Consider the following 21,422-nt stretch of genomic DNA (forward strand, 5'->3'; position numbering starts at 1 on the left):
CATGTAGATGTTCAGATCATATGAGTTTGATGACCAAGACATCGACATGAATGCTCCTCGAGGCACGTGTAAGAGATCACTCAGATATGACCATATTTTGTTCGCAAGGGCCGAGGGTAGGCAAATAATCTAGAGGAGCTGTGCTAGAAATCTCGTAACGGGTGAGTATGTTTCCACTGCATCGGGCATGGATGTGTGTGATGTCCTTAGGTTAGTTAGGTTTAAGTAGTTCTAAGTTCTAGGGGACTGATGACCACAGATGTTAAGTCCCATAGCGCTCAGAGCCATTTTCCCATTGCCGTGGGATGCCCCTCAGTTAAATGTTTTTACCACCCTCGGCAGCTGAATGTCAACGTGACGGATTGTCATTCCTCTGGGCCCGTGTTCGATTCCCGGCTCGGTTGGGGAATTTTCTCCGCCCAGTGACTGGGTGTTGTGCTGCCCTCATCATCATCCTATCATCGTCATCGACTGCAGGTCGCCGAAGTGCCGTCAAATTGAAAGAGCGGCACGTGGCGAATGGTCTGACCGACGGGGGCCCCTAGCTATACTATTAAATAAATAAATACCAGGACGTGATTACAACATTCATGTCTACCAAGCCAGCCAATGGATTGCACTGTGGGTCAGATCATTATGATAGTGTGTAAATGATATTTCAGTTACTGAATCTATATTGAGATTAGAAGTGAGTAGATGTGTGTGACAAATGTGGTGACTGCCTCTTATTGTGCTTGAAGATAATATATTATCTTACTTAGTGCAAACTTACATGACCTTATTTTCTGAAAATGCCCTATTCCTTGACTATAATATTACAAGGCACTGAAATTCGACTGAAACAGCACCCACAGCAGTTAAAACCGATCATTTGTTATCTATTGGGTGTAACAGTCATTAAAATAAAAGATTAGGCTATTAGGCTAATTCATCAGTAACAATTGTATTTTAATCGGCAGTGTTCGACACTCTAGCACGATTTGAGCCTGATACACAGTCAACTGTAATTATGTGTGACAACGTGCTATTATAGTTCTGAAAGACATATAGTGGAGTAGTTTGTAGTGTAGTAGTAACTGCTGTAGCACCATGTTGTTGTTGTTGTTGTTGTGGTCTTCAGTCCTGAGACTGGTTTGATGCAGCTCTCCATGCTACTCTATCCTGTGCAAGCTTCTTCATCTCCCAGTACCTACTGCAACCTACATCCTTCTGAATCTGCTTAGTGTATTCATCTCTTGGTCTCCCTCTACGATTTTTACCCTCCATGCTGCCCTCCAATGCTAAATTTGTGATCCCTTGATGCCTCAAAACATGTCCAACCAACCGATCCCTTCTTCTAGTCAAGTTGTGCCACAAACTTCTCTTCCCCCCAATCCTATTCAATACCTCCTCATTAGTTACGTGATCTACCCACCTTATCTTCAGCATTCTTCTGTAGCACCATATTTCGAAAGCTTCTATTCTCTTCTTGTCCAAACTAGTTATCGTCCTTGTTTCACTTCCATACATGGCTACACTCCATACAAATACTTTCAGAAACGACTTCCTGACACTTAAATCTATACTCGATGTTAACAAATTTCTCTTCTTCAGAAACGCTTTCCTTGCCATTGCCAGTCTACATTTTATATCCTCTCTACTTCGACCATCATCGGTTATTTTACTCCCTAAATAGCAAAATTCCTTTACTACTTTAAGTGCCTCATTTCCTAATCTAATTCCCTCAGCATCACCCGACTTAATTTGACTACATTCCATTATCCTCGTTTTGCTTTTGTTGATGTTCATCTTATATCCTCCTTTCAACACACTGTCCATTCCGATCAACTGCTCTTCCAAGTCCTTTGCTGTCTCTGACAGAATTACAATGTCATCGGCGAACCTCAAAGTTTTTACTTCTTCTCCATGAATTTTAATACCTACTCCGAATTTTTCTTTTGTTTCCTTCACTGCTTGCTCAATATACAGATTGAATAACATCGGGGAGAGGCTACAACCCTGTCTCACTCCTTTCCCAACCACTGCTTCCCTTTCATGCCCCTCGACTCTTATAACTGCCAATTGGTTTCTGTACAAATTGTAAATAGCCTTGCAGCACCATACTCATTCCATACACTCAAAAAGTAGATCCCAGAGTGAACTCAGTAAGGTAGTAGCAGCATACTCATATTATAGACTCAAGTAGGTTCCCAACTAGCTATAGTAATAGTAATAGAAGTAGCAGTAGTACTAGTAGTAGTAGCTGTTGTCGTTGTTATACTTTGCCTTGCATGCGCATGTGCTCTACCGGCTGAGCTACCTGAACACAGCTCACAACTCATTCTCAAGGCTTTACTTGTGTCCTACCTTGCAAACTTCACAGGATTTCTCCTGCGAAACTTGCAGGATAAGCACTTCTGGGCGAAATCATAGTACGGAAATATGGCTTAGCCACAGCTCTGGTAATATTTCCAGAATGAATTTTCGCTCTGCAGTGAAGTGTGCACTGATATGAAAATTCTTGAACATTAAAACTCTGTGCCATTCTGGGATACTAACCCTTTGCCTATCATGGACAAATGCCCTAGCAACTGAGCTACCAAAGCCCAACTCATCACCCGCTCTCACAGTTCTGTTCTGCTTTCGTCACTTGCCCCAAAACGCAAAGGTCCCGCATTAGAGTTCCATTGTGGCATACAGTTTTAATCTACTGGAAAGTAACATATTAGTGCACACTCCTCTACAGAGTGAATATTCTCTCTGCAAAGACCCTCCAGGAAGTGGCTTACTCATATCTCCAAAATATCCTTTCATCCTTGAGTGCAAGTCAGGCAAATTTCACAGGAAAACTAATGTGAAGATTGGAAGGTAGGAGATGAGGTACTGTTCGAAGTAAGGCTTTGCACCATGTTCAGGAAGCTCAGATGGCAGAGCACTTGCCAATGAAAGGCAAAGGACCAGGCTTTCAATCCCGGTCTGGTACAGAGTTTCAGTGTTCCAGGAAATTTGACAGTATTATACATTGATTTCTGCTGTGGGTATGTCTTGGTATAATGGAAATTTGTCTGAAAGCAGAGCAAACGTTAAACTCCAATCATTGTTCCGGCAAACATAAAGTGACCTCAACACAGACTAACATAGCGTTTTAAGTGATTTTTAAGCGATCATTCAATGGAACTGTACGTATTTTGCGTCATACATAAGACAACTCACATTTCCAGCGGATTTCTAAACAACTGGTGACAGTTCAGGAATCAGAAAGTATGAGGATATGTGAAACGTTTTCACGTCCTTAATCTCTTGATAGGGAAGTGAGACTTCTACTTGTGAGCTTACATGATTCCATAGGACTTTTAAATCATTTTCTGATTAATGCCAGTGTGATGATAGTGAGTGTCAGGAGATGTGATGTGAAATGACTGTGTGTGCAGATTTGAAATAAATCGAAAAATTCTAAAAGCCTGCTAGGTTACAGGACACTGAAGTGTAGTCGAATGTAGTGAAATCTTGTCAACAGTTCTCGAACTTAAAAGTTATTCAAGCACATGTGGAGTTTGACTTTATGGAAGCTACTCTGAAATATTTTAGATGAAGTTTGTAGTTTGAATATTTTATATGAGCTGCAATAGGGTGAGAAATCGACCAAATCATGAGTTGATCAGTGGAGACTATATATAACTTCATCATATGCGCACATGTTACAGCGCAACTAAACAAAATATGCTGTGCAACAGCAAAATTGTTGCAAATTATCATGGGTCACAGTGACACATACATTAACCATTGTTCCATGGATCAGGAATACGACATTTCGTAATGATGTGAAATGTATCACTTTAACATAAATTTTAATACCACAAAATAATTATTTTTTTTATTTTTTATTTTTTTCTTCTTATTTCGTATACGCCAACTAAGGACCACGAGATTAAACTACCGCGTTTGGAGTGCCCAGTAGTAACGCTTCCTCTGGCTGTGTTGTACCTTCCTCTCCGGTGTCCAGAGGGCACCAGTCTTCTGTCTCGGTACTCTGTCTTCGAACCTCTTTTGTCTAAGCTTCTTCCTGAGTATTGTCGGATCCTTCAAGTTTCCTTCTGTTATCCCCAGTTCCTGGAGATCTTTCTCTACTTCCATCGTCCTCTTTTGCCAGTAACAGAGAAGCTGGTTGATCAATCTGTCACGATACATCCTGTAAACGTGTCCATAAAATGCTAGATCTCTTTCCCTAGCCACATCTGTGATCCTTTCACAGTACTCGCAGACCTCTCGGTTCGATCGCCTTTTATAAATGTCGCTTTCCTTGACTGGCCCCAGTATCTTCCTCATTATCTTTCTCTCCTGGATTTCGAGCTTATCATTAAGTCCATACCTATTGAGTAATAAGCATTCTGAAGCATATGAGGCTTCAGGATGGATGACTGGTGGTAGTGCTTCAGTTTAGTGTTACAGGAGAGATTTTTTATTATAAGTATTCTTAGTCAGCTTGTGTGCCAACTCTAGCTTGTTCACTCGAGTTGATAGTGTTGTTCCTTTAGATAGATTAGGTTCCAGTCATTCTCCCAAGTACTTGAACCTGATGGTTTTCTTGATCCCTCCCTGGTCTAGATGCAGTGTACTAGGAGATTCACCTATGTTCGTGATGTACTGGGTTTTGTCAAGTGATACATGAAGCCCAACCTTTGCTGCTTGCTGTCTGAGAACGCTGAGTTGTTTCACTGACATTTCTATTGAATCTGACAGAAGTGCTAGGTCATCTGCAAATGCCAGGCAATCAACAGTGAGGCTTTTGTACTTAGATCACAGAGAGATATCATTTGGAATCCCCTCTTGAGCTTTGTCTTTCCGCCACTCTCTTATTACCTTTTCCAGGGAACAGTTGAAGAGGAGAGGGAAAAGACCATCTCCCTGTCTTACTCTCGATTTGATTTCAAAACTTTCTCAGAGGGTTCCTCTGAACTTCATTCGTGACCTGGTGTTGCTTAAAGTCTGTTGGTTAAGACTGTCTGTCTTCTCATATAGCCCTTGTTCTTGTAGGATGTTCATGAGAATAGGTCTATCAACTGAGTCGTATGCCTTCTTGAAGTCAACGAAGATGACGACATACTTCTTACTAGCCATTTTTATTTATCGTAGCACTGACTTCAGGTTCAGTATCTGTTGAGTACAAGAGCGTCCTTTTCTAAACCCTGCCTGGTAGTCCCCTAGCTCTCGGTCCAGTTGAGGTTCGGCTCTGTTTAGTAAGGTCTTGGAGAAAATGTTGTATGTGACAGGTACCAAAGAGATTCCTTGGTAATTATTGATGTCAGTCAAGTGCCCTTTCTTGTGTGAGGGATGAATCAAGGCGTCCAGTCACTAGGTAATGTTTCAGTCAGTCAGGTTTTTAGGATTTCCATCAACTTGCTTACAGTCTTTTCTCCCACCTGCTTACATAGTTCGGCCGTTATTGAGTCTTCTGATGCTTTGTTGTTTTTTGTCTTTTTATTTTTTTACTGTTACTGCTTCATATCTAAGAATGTCTCTATTGAATAGGAGTTGTCATTCAGAAATTCTTTTAATTTGCTTTTAAATGTTGGTTGGCTATCTGTCAGACTTTTAATACTATTTGGCAAATGACCATAGATTTTTTGGCAGCATAATTCACCCCTTTCTGTGCCAAAGTGAGATTTAATCTGGAATAGTGAAGATCATCCTTTCTTCTAGTGTTGTAGCTATGCACTTCGCTGATATTAATGACAAATTTCGTAAGTGAATATATGTATTGCGAAAGTACTGTGAATATCCCGAATTCATTAAATAAATGTTTGCAAGGTGATCTTGGCTGGGCTCCACCTATTATTCTGATTACACGCTTTTGTGCAAGGACTACTGTCTCTCTTAATGACGAATTGATCCAAAATATTATGCTATATGAAAGCAGTGAATGAAAACAGGCATAGTAGGCTGATTTACTGACATGTTTATCACCAAAATTTGCAATACCCCTAATAGCATAAGTAGCTAAACCTAACCATTTCAGCAGATCATCAATGTGTTTCTTCCAATTCAATTTCTCATCAATGCACACACAGAGAAATTTTGAGTATTCTGCCTTAGCAACAGACTTATGTTCGTAGTCTATATTTATCAAAGGTGTCATGTGATTTATTGTACAGAGGTGTATAAACTGTGTTTTCTCAAAATTTAGTGAGAGTCCATTTGCAGAGGACCACTTCATAATTTTCTGAAAGGCATTATTTACAATTTCCTCAGCTGATTCTTGCTTGTTGGGTGTGATTACTATACTTGTATCATCAGCAAAAAGAATTAGCTTTGCATCTTCATGAATATATAGTGGAAAGTCATTAATATATATTAAGAAAAATAAGGGACCCAAGACTGAAACCTGTAGGAGACCATTCTTGTCACCTCCCTAGTTAGATGACTCTGCTGGTTTTTGCAGACTATCTGTACTGTTAATTTCAACCTTCTGTATTCTTCCAGTTATGTATGAATTAAACCATTTGTGCACTGTCCCACTTGTACCACAATACTTAAGCTTATCTAGAAGAACTTCATGATTCACACTATCAAAAGCCTTTGAGAGATTACAAAATATCTCAATGGGAGATGTTCAGTTATTCAATGCATTTAATATTTGATCAGTGAAAGTGTATATACCATTTTCTGTTGAAAATCTTTTCTGAAAACGAAACTGAAACTTTTTAGTACTTCATTTTTACAAGTGTGTGATGCTACTTTTGAATACATTACTTTCTCAAGAATTTTGGATAAAGCTATCAGAAGTTAGATTGGGTGGTAGTTGTTAGCATCAGATCTATCGCCTTTTTTTTGCAATGGTTTAACAAAATCGTTTCCCAGTCTATCTGGAAAAATGCTCTGTTTCAGTGAGTTACTACATATGTGGCTGAGAATACTACTTGTTTGTTGAGAACAAGCTTTTAGTACTCTGTTGGAAATGCCATCGACTCCATGTGAGCTTTCATTTTTAAGTGAATTTATTATTTCTCTGGTTTCAGTAGGAGAGGTAGGTTGAGTTTCAATTTTATCAAACATAGGTACTGCCCCTTCCATATACTGCCTTGAATTCCTAATGAGGAGCTGGATCCTATTTCGTCCACAACACTTCAAAAGTGATTATTAAAAATGTTTTCTATTTTTGATATCTTGTTAACAAACTTTTCATTGAGTTTGATAGAAATACAGTCTTCCTGTGCTCTCAGTTGCCCTTTTTCCCTTTTAACAATATTGTAAATTGCTTTAATTTTATTATCAGATGTGCAAATCTGCACACAATGCGCTTACTTCTGTCCTTTTTAATAACTTTTCTTAATACTGTGCTGTAGTTTTTATAATGTCTCACTGTTTCAGGATCATTAGTCCTCCTAGCTATAACATACATTTGCATTTTCTGTTTACAAAGTATGTTTAACCCTTTAGTAAGCCATGGCTTTTTACATGGTTTCTTAGAATTATATTTCACTGTTTCCTTAGGAAAACTGTTTTCAAATATACTCACAGAGGTATCATGAAATGGGTTAAATTTTAAATTAACATCATGTTCCCTGCAAACCTCATATGTTGCAAGCCTTCCCTAAAATTTGAAATTGTTAAATCGTGAATTATAAAAAACTGTCCTATGGTGCAGATAAAAGTATAGCAAATCCTCCCCCCCCCCCCCCACCATATGTTTCACCAAAACTGTAAAAAATTGCCCTGCATTACAGTAATAAGTTTAATGTTGTCACTGCATTAGAAATTAGATGAAAAGAAAACTATCTTTTAAATCAGGAGATTCAGTATATCGAATAAGAGTCACCGCAAAAATTGTAACAAAACATCTCACAATACAGTGAAAATTGTAGCATATTTCCCCATAACACCATTATAATATTCACAAAATGCCTGCATTATAGTTTGACACAAGTTCTGTGTCTTTCACATGCCAATCATGCTCGTATTGAGACTATTAATCGATGCTAAATCTTAACTTTCTCAATGTCTGGTGCTGCTACAGAAGACCTCTTAGCTCTAACACAGTCGTATCCTACAGGGTAGATTTACTGTAATGTTAATAAGTTTAAAAGTTTTTGGATCTATTTACAGCTCACAAACATTACTTAATGTGTACAGCCTTCGCAGTTGTCATATTTCGTACGTCCTAATTGGTTTCCACATCACTCTAGAAGTATCTCAGTGTTCAGTATAGAATCCTAGGTGTCCACTATATTTAAAATCCAAGATAGAAAGGCTATAGAAACATTTACTGTCACTCACAGCCAACTTTTATGTTACATCGAATAAAATAAGACTGATAGGTGCATTACGCAATGGTAGCAGTTTGATGTGTTTTGTAGGTAGTGCTGATGGTGCAAACTCAAATTCAGGAAACAATTCTGCATGCTGACTTGGTTTTTGGTCCAGTATATTGGAAGCATTCCGTGATGCTACTGCCTCAATGATTGTTGCAGGCATTAGATACATAGAAAGCATGAAGTCTGGAAACAATTCTGTTTCCTGTTCAGGTATATCAGCTAGTCTGTATGCATGCCGAGTTGATTTCTGCTGCTGCTCAAATGTATCAGGCGATTCCTCGCCATAATAAAGGAGCTGTTCTGCTGAGCGAAATATAATAAGTGAAACATACAAAGAATAATAATAATAATAATAACACCAGGAGAAGATTCTATAATTGCTGAGGTTTCAAAGTATGCAAGAGATAAGGCAGTAGCACTGAAAGACCTAAGTCGAAAAAAGGCCCCGGGAGTAGACAACATTCCATTAGAACTATTGACAGCCATGGGAGAGCCAGCCCTGACAAAATTCTACTAACTGGTGAGCAAGATGTATGAGACAGGCGAAATACCTTCAGACTTCAAGAATAATATAATAATTCCAATCCCAAAGAAAGCACGGGTTGACAGATGTGAAAATTGCCGAACTATCAGTTTAATAAGCCACAGCTACAAAATACTAACGCGAATTCTTTACAGACGAGTGGAAAAACTGGTAGAAGCTGACCTCGGGGAAGATCAGTTTGGATTCCGTAGAAATGTTGGACCACGTGAGGCAATACTGACCCTACGACTCTTTCAAATTCTGAAGGTGGCAAGGGTAAAATACAGGGAGCGAAAGGCTATTTACAAACTGTACAGAAACGAGATGGCAGTTATAAGAGTCGAGGGGCATGAAAGGGAAGCAGTGGTTGGGAAGGGAGTGAGACAGGGTTGTAGCCTATCCCTGATGTTATTCAATCTGTATTTTGAGCAAGCAGTAAAGGGAACAAAAGGAAAACTCGGAGTAGGAATTAAAATCCATGGGGAAGAAATTAAAACTTTGAGGTTTACCATGACATTGTAATTCTGTAAGGGACAGCAAAGGAGCTGGCAGAGCAGTTGAACGGAATGGACAGTGTCTTGAAAGGAGAATATATGATGAACATCAACAAAAGCAAAACGAGGGTAATGGAATGTAGTCGAATTAAATCGGGTGATGCTGAGGGTATTAGATTAGGAAATGAGACGCTTGGATATAAAATGTAGACTGGCAATTGCAGGGAAAGCGTTTCTAAAGAAGAGAAATTTGTTAACATCGAGTATAGATTTAAATGTCAGGAAGTCTTTTCTGTATGGAGTGTAGCCATGTATGGAAGTGAAACGTGGACGGTAAGTAGTTTAGACAAAAAGAGAATAGAAGTTTTCGAAATGTGGTGCTACAGAAGAATGCTGAAGATTAGATGGGTAGATCACGTAACTAATGAGGAGGTATTGAACAGAATTGGGGAGAAGAGGAGTTTGTGGCACAACTTGACTAGAAGTAGGGATGGGTTGGTGGGACATATTCTGAGGTATCAAAGGATCACCAATTTAGTATTGGGGGGCAGTGCGGAGGGTAAAAAACGTAGAGGGCGATTAAGAGATGAATACACTAAACAGACTCAGAAGGATGTAGGTTGCAGTAGGTACTGGGAGATAAAGAAGCTTGCACAGGATAGAGCAGCATGGAGAGCTGCATCAAACCAGTCTTTGGACTGAAGACCACAACAAGAACAACAAGGTAGTAGATAAACTAACAGGAATCATCAGCCAAATTTGGGAAACTGAAAGACTCCCACATGGCTGGAGTTCTGATCTAATTGATTCTCTTCATAAGAAAGGCGACAGAACAGACGTAAATAACTATCGTGGTAAGATTCTGTAGAAACCTCTGAAAACGAGAACAGAAGAACAGCTACACCCACAGCTGGGAGAGTGCCAATGAGGATTCAGGAAGGTTTTATCATGTGTCGAACAGATAATGAATCTCAAATCCATACTTTCGTACCTGAAGCTCAGGAATAAAAATTTTGTTGTCACGTTTGTGGATTTCAAAAAGGCATACGACTCGATTGATCGTGAAACCCTGATCAGAACTCTAGAAGAACGTGGCCTAGACAGGAAGACTAAAGCGATAATCCAGCAAACATCAACCAACACAATCTCAAAAGTGAAATTTAGAGGAGAAAGATCAGAAGGTTTGAAATAAAGACTGGAGTGTGGCAAGGAGATGGGCTCTCATCTCTGCTCTTCAACTGTGCCCTCCAGAAGGTGATTCGTGAGCGGCGCAAAGAACTGGAAAACCAAGCAATTAAAAATGGTGTCAGGCTGGGTTACAAGCAACAAAATCATGAAATTGTTGTCTCGTTTTTGCAGATGCTCTTGAAATTTTTTCTGATTCCATTGAAACAGCAGAGAGACAGCACAGAAACTGGCCTCCAAATTTCACTTGAGAAAACCGATATTATAAAAAACATAAATTCACCACCAAGGGAGCTTATAGTGGATGAAGGCAAAATTAAGCGAGTTGAAAAGTTCAAATATCTCGGAGAATGGATAACAGCCACCTTATCAGAGAAAGAAGTGTTCATATCACACATGAACAAAATGGAAAAGGCATTCCATTTAACCAAAAACATCTACAACGAAAGATCAGTATCGCTCGATGCGAAGTTAAGGCATTACTGCAGTGTTATCCACTCGGAGGTCTTGTTCGCTTCTGAATGCCTAGTAATGAACAAAGAAGGCCTAATCGAAAAACTGGAGGCCAAGGAAAGGAAGATTTTGAGACAGATCTTAGGTCCCATTAAAGAGAGTAGCGAATATAGAAGACGTCATAACCATGAACTGTATTCCCGCGTAGAGAAGATAACCGACACAATCGGGAAAAGAAGGATTATGTTTTATGGACATTTGACCCGAATGAGCCCTGGAAGACTCACCAATCGTATGATCACCTACTTTCAGGGGAAGAAAACAAAATGGGCCCGGTTCACAGAGGTCTTAAAGAGGTGGGGATCGCCCATGATTACATCTTGGAGCGTGTCCCAATGAAGAAGAAACTTATGGCGTGGCAGGGTTACCAAGAAAAGCCAAAACTAAAAACAGGAAGTGCTTGGACGCAGGAGAGGAAGCAGCAACACAGAGAAAGAAAGCGGGAGCTCTGGGCGAACACCGGAACACGTAAAAACAAGACAACTGAAATAACGTGGTCCGAGGACGGCCTGTAAGAAATGAATGAAAGAATGACAACAACAGTAGTAATAGTAAGTAATCGAGTTTGAGTCAGTTTTTGTCTGTCTGAAGGTGGCAGAGCTCTGATGGTGCTTCATAATGATCAGCTCTTCATTCCCTTAGCAGGACTGTAATCGCAAATTACGTTAAGGAGCTGTTTCTCACTGCCCCGCAGCTTCTCCTATCCCTACTCAGACTGCTCTCCAAGAAATACATTTCATTCTGGATCCTTTCTCTGAATCTTCGAGGTTACTGTGAATTCCATTGGAATGACCGAAAAATACGGAACTGCCCACTAGAATCTGACTGCAATTTCGTAAACACTTAGTGCTATATAACTCAGCAAAACCTACCAAAGACTTGTGTTACGTGATTCAAACAACTAAAGGTCTATATCGTTAACAATAATCGGTTGTGAAATTTTGTAACACGTGTTACGCCCTTTCTAGAGACAAAATATCAGCATGCCTTCAGTAAACAATGTGTGGAACTCAGCTCACCCTGTTCGTCTATGAGACGCAGAAGGCAGTAGATAACAGCGTCCAGGTTGGTTAACTGTGCAATACGACTCAGAGCTGTCACTATGTGAATAAAATACTGTATATCAAACTAGGTTTATGGTTGGATTGAGGAGTTAGTAGTGAACATCACGTCATTCTTAACGTACAGGAAAGTTCGGGCTTTAGGCAACATTAATTACAGCTTTAACAGCAATGCTCTGTGGCGCAGTGAGCGAAATTGTGTCGGCTTTTGTCTCAGTGCCTGGCCTGGAAATCCAATGACATATTGTGGTGCTGCTCAGTTCTAAAACTGAGACGTGATCAGAGCCTTAGAACTGTAGCGCCTGTTAGGTGGGGTGCCACGTTGGAATGTTTCGCATGACCCAACACACCTGAGATCGACACTCTGACAGTGCAGTACTGAGTGAATATGGCCAGAAATGAGACCATGGGGCAGAGGCTGCAGCCTTGGGGGTAAACAATGGCTTCAGTTGTGGAGGTCTGGCGTACAGTTTGGTACGGTCATGCAGCACAACAGCTTGCTGTGGAAACGCCGCACAACCTGTAGTGTTCAATAGATGTCTACCTGCATTTCAAACAGCAGGTACAGATACGACAGAGCAGGCAGGCTCTTGCCTGTCAGCTGAGTGCACAAACGCTGTATGACGTCATACAAAGTACCATGGAGTGGCACTGAGTTGGGTATCAGAATTCAGCCTGAACGGATGCATCGTAGGGCAGTGGTAGTGGCTCCAGGAAGCCGTCGGTTCGAAGCAGCGGCTCTCTCAAGCTCGATACTGCATGTTGTAGTGATGGCTTGCAGATGGCTGATATCTTTCTGCAGTATGGTTCACTGTGGCATGGAGGCCACTGTGTTTAAATGCATTGGAGAGTTAAGTGCATATTTCTCCTATTCCTATCGTACAACATACAGCATGAGTGTTTGACAACCATACAGGGTTGCATCAATGAGCTACATTATGTGATCAAAAGTATCCAAACACCTGGCTGAAAATGTCTTAGAAGTACCTGGCGCCCTCTATCAGCAATCCTGGAATTCAATATGGGGTTGGCCCACCCTTCACCTTTCTGATAGCCTCCGCTCTCGCAGGCACACGTTCAATCAGGTGCTGGAAGGTTTCTTGGGGAATGGCAGCCCATTCTTCAGGGAGTGCTGCACTGAGGAGAGGTATCGATGTCGGTCAGTGAGGCCTGGCATGACGTCGATGTTCCAAACCATCCCAGAGGTGTTCTATGTGATTCAGGTCAGGACTCTGTGCAGGCCAGTCCATTACAGGGATGGTATTGTCGTGTAACCACTCCATCATAGGCGGTGCATTATGACCAGGTGCTCGATCGTGTTGAAAGATGCAAGCGTCGCCAAATGGCTGTTCCACAGTGGGAAGCAAGAAGGTGATTGAAACATCAATGTAAGCCTGTGCTGTGATAGTGGCACGCAAAACAACAAGGGGTGCAAGCTCCCTCCATGAGAAACACGACCACACCATAACACCACTGCCTCCGAATTTTACTGTTGGCAAAACTCAGGCTAGCAGATGAAGTAACTGGGCATTTGCCATATCCACACCCTGCCATTGGATCGCCACATTGTGTACCGTGATTCGTCACTCCACACATCGTTTTTCTACTATTCAGTCGTCCAATGTTTACGCTCCTTACACCAAGCGAGTCGTCGTTTGACATTTACCGGCGTGATGTGTGGCTTATGAGGAGCCTCTCAACCATGAAATCCTACTTTTCTCACCTCCCGTCTAACTGTCATAGTACTTGCAGTGGAGCCTGATGCAATTTGGAATTCCTGTGTGATGGTCTGGATAGATGTCTGCCTATCACACCTTACGTCCCTCTTCAAATGCCTGCGGTCTCAGTCAGTCAACAGACGAGGTCTGCCTGTACGCTTTGTCCCTTCACGTTCCCACTTCACTGTCACATCGGAAACAGTGGACCTAGGGATGTTTAGGAGTGTGGAAATCTCGTGTGCAGACGTATGACACAAGTGACTCCCAATCAGCTGACCACGTTCGAAGTCCGTGAGTTCTGCGGAGCGCCCCATTCCGCTCTCTCACGATGTCTGATGACTACTGAGGTCGGTGATACGGAGTACCTGGCAGTAGGAGGCAGCGCAATGCAACTAATATGAAAAACATATGTTTTTGTGGGTGTCCGAATACTTTTGATCACACAGTGGATATAGTTTTAAAGTTAGGCCGAGTGCTCTAAGTGTGACAACCAATGAGCAATCCATCACCTTAAACTTAGAATAGGTGGATTTTTTAATTTATCGCCATTTTAAACTTAGGACAAGTGAATTTTGAATTTTCACATTTTAAACTTAGCAGAAATTTTAATGGGTTTTCAACAAGAGGTAAATTGGTAGGGTTAAGTTGTTTAAACTGTAGAATCAGACGGATGGAACAACTGTTTGATTTTATGACAGCTGATTTCGCAATATTTTAAACATGGGCAAGTAAACTGTAGTGGTAGGGAAAAATCAAAGTTTCTTGAAATTCCCACCATTTGAAACCTCGGACTGAATTCTATACTTACAGTTAGCACAAGTAACCAACCAAGCATTGAGGCTGCACCAGTTAGACGAGAATCTGAACACCAGACAGGCTGCGCCAGTGTCCCAAGTTCTGCCATCTTGCATTCTGACATTATATGACTGCTCCAGTAGCTGTAGGTCAGCTATCTGGAATACTGACTTCACAGAGCTGTGCCAGCATCCCCTGGTCCACCATCTTAGGTTTTCAGCAAATATTGTAAGTGACCATCTTGTTTTCTTCCAGATGGGACTGATGAAATCAAAAGTTATAATATAATTAAACATCTATTGCCTCTTCAATCAGAAATAAACACGCATTGTATTCTTGCGACATTGATGGAGAGGCTTCAGCAGCAGTCCTATTAAATTATCATCAAAAATTTAGCTTCAGCGTACCTACTACTGACAAATTACAACATAGACGCAACTGAGTAGTTGTTAGATAAACTGATGAATAATCTTACCTTTCAATATGATGAGCATCCGCTGTTGGATAGGGTTGACTTTCTCGCTGTTTATAAAGTCAGCATGATCAGTAAAGTGGTCGAAATCCTTGACTGTAACGGCGCGGATGATTTCTGGATCCCTGATCATGACCATGGACACTGCGAACGAGTAGCCCCCACCGTAGGCGTGAGGCTCGAACTTGTTGTAGAGCTCGATGATGACATCGTGCATTGACCTCCTGGCCAGCACCACGTCCAGCATGTTGCCCACCAGGGGGAGCGGGGGCACGTAGGGCACTCCCTGACGGGCGAACCTGGTGGAGTAGCGGCGCCACCACACGGCCAGCACCAGCGCGGCGCCCACCACCAGGCCCGACACCACCGTCCACCACTCAACAGCCATTCTTCCCTCTGCAAAAGTAAAATTTTGTTTAACGTATTGTTCATTCTCCACCCAGCAAGGAGCACTGTTGTAGGATTGTGTTCATGTAGAGACTGCTTCTTTTCAGTCAGATATGACTGCTTGGAAGTACGACAAAGGCATTGCTAATTTGGAATTTTTGAGAGGTTAGATACTATAGGAGACTGCCCTCAGGAAAAAAGTAGAAATACTGTGGATTATTGACGCATCGGCGACTAGGTTATAGACAAAACAGTAGAAGCTCTGATAAGACTTGAACAGTGAAGGAAATTGAGTATGTCAAGCTAATCATTCTGGCATTTGTCTTTACTGACTGACCTAATCCTGGATGGACAGGGTTGGGAGTGGGGGGATTTGAACGCCACTTGTAACGTGGCGTGGTCTCCTGACCTTCATTTCTTATATACTCAGACCTCACCATCGTATTCTGCGTATCAAGACGTTTCATTCGAGCCCAAAATCGATAGGGTAGAGTCAATTTTATATATTTCCATTTAATCAATATGCAATTCTAATAAATAAATCGCAAGTGCGCACCGAGATTAAAAAGTCGAGGCTAGCGTACACAAACATGCAAGACACGATGGCCACAGGAGATTTTGCTCGGCAGACGCAACCACCCCACTGGAAAGCCCGTAGGAGGGTGGGTTAGCACGCAGCTGCGCCGACCGGCCGACCGCCCACGGACCAAAACAGTTTTTTGCCAGAGAAAAGGGATAATGGCCTGCACACTCACCTTAAAAGCAAAACCCGCTGTATTGTTTCGGAGAGCCTCAGCATATGCATATTTTTGATGGACCTAGTGCACAGTTTCAGAGTGCTCATAAGTGGACAGTAAACGCCTAACGCAGATGCTATATATTTCCACATTGGTCGGGTTAGCCATTCTCCAATTTGTAAGAGTAATGCTGATTAGTGGACTATTTCTGATGCAATGAGCTGGAGGAGTGAGAAAAAAGACAGCAGATGATATACCCTTTCGCTTTTTGTGTGGAGGGAACTCGTTCCAGTGACACTCTTGTAGTGGGAACACGTAGTCAGAGCGAGTGGGCTCGTGTGTGTACTCAGAGAGCGAGGAACAAAGTCTCTACTCAGTACTGCACTGAGAGCACCTCTGTCGCTAGCGAATTGGAGTGATACTCTATATTGAGTCGCTCGTGATTAAACGTTTGTTCACTCTGTTGGTGGTGACACTTAATGTGCGGTGTGAACACAGACAGAGTATTAATTAGCGCCTGTGAGCGAACATTGAGTGGCATCGTGGTGGACTGGTTATCTGACTGGTGTACCACGCCAATAGTTAGACTAGGGGCAGATAGGAGTCCTTGACTTCATCAAGGCATAGTGAGAGTTCGACTGGCGAAGGTCAATCCAGATAGAAAGAGATAGTTTTGTTATTTTTCAGCTGCGAGCGACGCAGGCAGCAGTCGGCGCAGTTCACTGTATTGTGCGCTACAGCGTAGGCGAGCCCCATCTTTCCTCCATTAGAAATAACGTACTTCATTCACGTCACTCAATTACATTTCTCATGCGACAGCCTTGACCGTACTTAGAAAAATTCAATCAGATAATTATTCAGGTTGAGTAGGTGCGGCTCTCAGCCAGTCTGCTGAGTAAATAACATTCTGAAAGAAAAGAGCTTTCCCACACTTTGTATATAAATGTCATTAACAGGATTCCTATCAGTAAGAGGTAACCACCTATTCCGAAAACAATCTGGAAATTTGTGTATCAGTTTATAAATAAATGTTTCATTTGATTTTTCTTAAATTTTGCAATAAATAATAATTTCCGTTTGTTTAACGTTTTTCTTACACTAACTAGCAATACTCCAGTAACCAAGTATCCCACTAATTACGTAAGAAAATAGAATATTTTTTTGTGTCTTTCCCTTACAGCAGACGACCCCAGAAGATATTTATTGCTGAAAGTTTTTCAGGCATTTCTTTTTGGTATGTTAGGAGCGTCTGTCTGACTTCAGTAGTAGTGTGCGGTGGAAACTGTTTTTTGCAGGAGCCAAAGGTTACTTGTAATATCAATCTGTTGCACAACTCGTCAACATAACAACCACACACTGACACACTCCCCCTAACTGTGAGTCCAGTGACCTAAAGACGCCCTAAAATCTGACTGAAAGTAAGAAGCAGAATGCAACTAACACATTTACGTTATCTCGAAGTGGCCCCAGAAACGAAATATATATGTCTTACACGCATACATTCTTCCACACTTTACTGTTTATATTTACCCAGTCCATTCACATTAATGTCGTCATCGCCTATGTTCGACGTCAATGTGCAATAACCACTCATAGGCGGGGAGTTGTACCACTAGGAGTGGAGGGTATATAAAGCATGTCAGGGGGACGCGGAAACCAGTGCAGTCGCAATGCGGAAACTGAGGGACCCGAGAAACTCAGGGCATCTGTCTACAGCAATGGAGTCGGCATGACTCCATATCCTTGTCTGGTACCTCCCATAACCTCCCTAACACACTTCCTACGCGTGGGCGCTGCAAAACGTGGTTACTCAGGCTTTTGACGCGTGGTCACATTAATGTGACTGAACCGTGTAATGTGTGCGTGTGTGTGTGTGTGTGTGTGTGTGTGTGTGTGTGTGTGTGTGTGTGTGTGTTTGTGTGTGTGTGTGTGTGTGTGTGTGTGTGTGTGTGTGTGTGTGTGGATACAAACGCGCGAGTGTAAGCATTATAGATTGTTGTTGTTGTTGTTGATGTTGTTGTGGTCTTCAGTCCTGAGACTGGTTTGATACAGGTTTCCATGCTACTCTATCCTGTGTAAGCTTCTTCATCTCCTAGTACTTACTGCAACCTACATCCTTCTGAATCTGCTTAGGGTATTCATCTCTTGGTCTCCCTCTACGATTTCTCCAATGCTAAATTTGTGATCCCTTGATGCCTCAGAACATGTCCTACCAACTGGTCCCTTCTTCTTGTATAGTTGTGTCACAAACTCCTCTTCTCCCCAATTCTATTCAATACCTCATCATTAGTTATGTGATCTACCCATCTAATCTTCAGCATTATTTGGTAGCACCACATTTCGAAAGCTTCTATTCTCTTCTTGTCCAAACTGTTTATCGTCCTTGTTTCACTTCCATACATGGCTACACACCATACAAATACTTTCAGAAACGACTTCCTGACACTTAAATCTATACTCGATCTTAGCAAATTCCTCTTCTTCAGAAACGCTTTCCTTGCCATTGACAGTCTACATTTTATATCCTCTCTACTTCGACCATCATCAGTTATTTTGCTCCCCAAATAACAAAACTCCTTTACTACTTTAAGTGTCTCATTTCCTAATCTAATTCCCTCAGCATCATCCGACTTAATTCCACTACATTCCATTATCCTCGTTTTGCTTTTGTTGATGTTAATCTTATATCCTCCTTTCAAGACACTATCCATTCCGTTCAACTGCTCTTCCAAGTTCTTTGCTTTCTCTGACGGAATTGCAATCTAATCGGCGAACCTCAAAGTTTTTATTTCTTCTCCATGGATTTTAATACCTACTCCGAATTTTTCTTTTGTTTCCTGCACTGCTTGCTCAATATACAGATTGAATAACATCGTGGAGAGGCTACAACCTTGTCTCACTCCCTTCCCAACCACTGCTTCCCTTTCATGATCCTCGACTCTTATAACTGCCATCTGGTTTCTGTACAAATTGTAAATAGCCTTTCGCTCCATGTATTTTACCACTGCTACCTTCAGAATTTGAAAGAGAGTATTCCAGTCAACATTGTCAAAAGCTTTCTCTAAGTCTAAAAATGCTAGTATTGTAGGTTTGCCTTTCCTTAATCTTTCTTCTAAGATAAGTCGTAAGGTCAGTATTGCCTCACGTGTTCCAACACTTCTACGGAATCAAAACTGATCTTCCCCGAGGTCGGCTTCTACCAGTTTTTCCATTCGTCTGTAAATAATTCGCGTTAATATTTTGCAGTTGTGACTTATTAAACTGGTAGTTTGGTAATTTTCACATCTGTCAACATCTGCTTTCTTTGAGATTGGAATTATTATATTCTTCTTGAAGTCTGAGGGCATTTCACCTGTCTCATACATCTTGCTCACTAGATGGTAAATTTTGTCTGAACTGGCTCTCCCAAGGCCGTCATTACTTCTAATGGAATGTTGTCTACTCCTGGGGCCTTGTTTCGACTCAGGTCTTTCAGTGCTCTGTCAAACTCTTCACGCAGTATCGTATCTCCCATTTCATCTTCATCTACATCCTCTTCCATTTCCATAATATTGTCCTCAAGTACATCGCCCTTGTATAGACTCTCTATATACTCCTTCCATCTTTCTGCTTTCCCTTCTTTGCTTAGAAGTGGGTTTCCATCTGAGCCTTTGCTATTCATACAAGTGGCTCTCTTTTCTCCACTCTTTAATTTTCCTGTAGGCTGTATCTATCTTACACCTAGTGAAATAAGCCTCCACATCCTTACATTTGTCCTCTAGCCATCCCTGCTTAGCCATTTTGCTCTCCCTGTCGATCTTATTTTTGAGACGTTTGTATTCCTTTTTGCCTGCTTCACTTACTGCATTTTTATATTTTTTCCTTTCATCAATTAAATTCAATATTTCTTCTGTTACCCAAGGATTTCTAGTAGCCCTCGTCTTTTTACCCACTTGATCGTCTGCTGCCTTCACTATTTCATCCCTCATAGCTGATAGATAGCAGATTAAATTAATTGTGTGGGCCTCAGGAGGTGAATATTTTTCCAATGAGCAATACTCTGAAACAGGAGAACGGCGCTAAGAGCTGACACAAGTGTATCCCAGGTCGAAATGGGGTCTGCAGCTAATACTTGGACTTTCAGCTGCTGTAAGATTTGTTTTCCCCGCCCTCCCTTTTCCAGCTATCAGGGCTTGGGTGGACGTTCCGCTGCTTATTTCATCCACCAACTTCCCATTTTGTCATGCAGTGCTATTCACACCCCACCCAAACCTCTTTCCCAGAGGAAGATTTGATGTGGTCAGCGGGGATCGACGCTGCAACCCACGCGCCAGTGTCCAGCAATGCAGAACATCAGCGCAGAGATATTCGGACGCTCACGTCACGCGCCACACAGGCTGCCTATCCCACTGCACAATCACAAGTCGAACCTTCACTGTATGCATGTTTTACAACTGCTTCTAGCTCAGTGTTACGTAGCGATCCTGTTCGTTATGTTGTCTGAACATAAGCTAAATACTACAACGCAACAGTCAACAAAAATGCAAAAATAAAGTGTCAATTTTATTTTTGCCATGTAATCGTAATTTTTGCAGAATTGGTACATATTTCCTCGTAAAATCTGTCATCTTGTGGTCTTCAGTCCACGGACTGGTTTGACGATGATCTCCAGCCTAGGGACTCTTTTTCATTTTCCATCTCTGCATAACAACTGCAACCTACATCCATTTGGACATGGTTACAGTAGTCAACCCTTGGTGGTCCACTACAGTTTTTACTAACTCATTACCGAAGTATTCAGTGATACCTGAGTATGTGTCCTGTCAACTGAGCCCTTCTTTTGCTCAAGTTGTCGTAGAAATTTCTTTTCGACCCAGTTCGATTCAGTACCATTTAATTATTCGAAATGCCTACACAACGTTCTGCATTCTACTGTAGCTCGACGTCTCAGAAGCTCCTGCAGGACGGAGCAGAGGAAACGCACGTTTCTTAATCCGCTGGTACTCCGCGGGGTACTGAACGTGACCGACCGCTGGCAGACAGTTGAGACAATGGAGCTTCAAGCCCTACGGAGCGTTGGAGAGTAGAGCATTGTGTGTTCGCGGTCGAGCAATTATTTAGAAACAATGTCTTTCTGTCGACAGCTTTATGTCGGTTGTCGAGATGCAGTTTCACTATACTCTGATGGATTGCAGCCTTTAGAAGTACTGGTTCTGCGATGAAAAAGAAACCACATTGCCTTCCCCGTTCAGTTCAAATTCCGGAAA

At 41.7% G+C, this 21,422-nt stretch overlaps 1 protein-coding gene across 1 annotated transcript in view; it reads right to left on the bottom strand.

Moving 5' to 3' along the window:
* Nucleotides 1-15,440, bottom strand: part of LOC124777930 (cytochrome P450 9e2-like) — a 34,918-nt gene extending 19,478 nt beyond the window's left edge. Inside the window, exons 1-2 of the mRNA XM_047253479.1 lie at nt 15,056-15,440; nt 8,385-8,591 (exon numbers count right to left, since the gene is read on the bottom strand). Of these exons, the coding sequence (XP_047109435.1) occupies nt 8,385-8,591; nt 15,056-15,440 (592 nt within the window). The remainder of the gene's footprint in view (nt 1-8,384; nt 8,592-15,055) is intronic.
* Between the last annotated feature and the right edge of the window lie 5,982 nt (nt 15,441-21,422).

Source organism: Schistocerca piceifrons, chromosome 2 (genome assembly GCF_021461385.2).
Source record: "Schistocerca piceifrons isolate TAMUIC-IGC-003096 chromosome 2, iqSchPice1.1, whole genome shotgun sequence".
Classification (NCBI taxonomy): Eukaryota; Metazoa; Arthropoda; class Insecta; order Orthoptera; family Acrididae; genus Schistocerca; species Schistocerca piceifrons.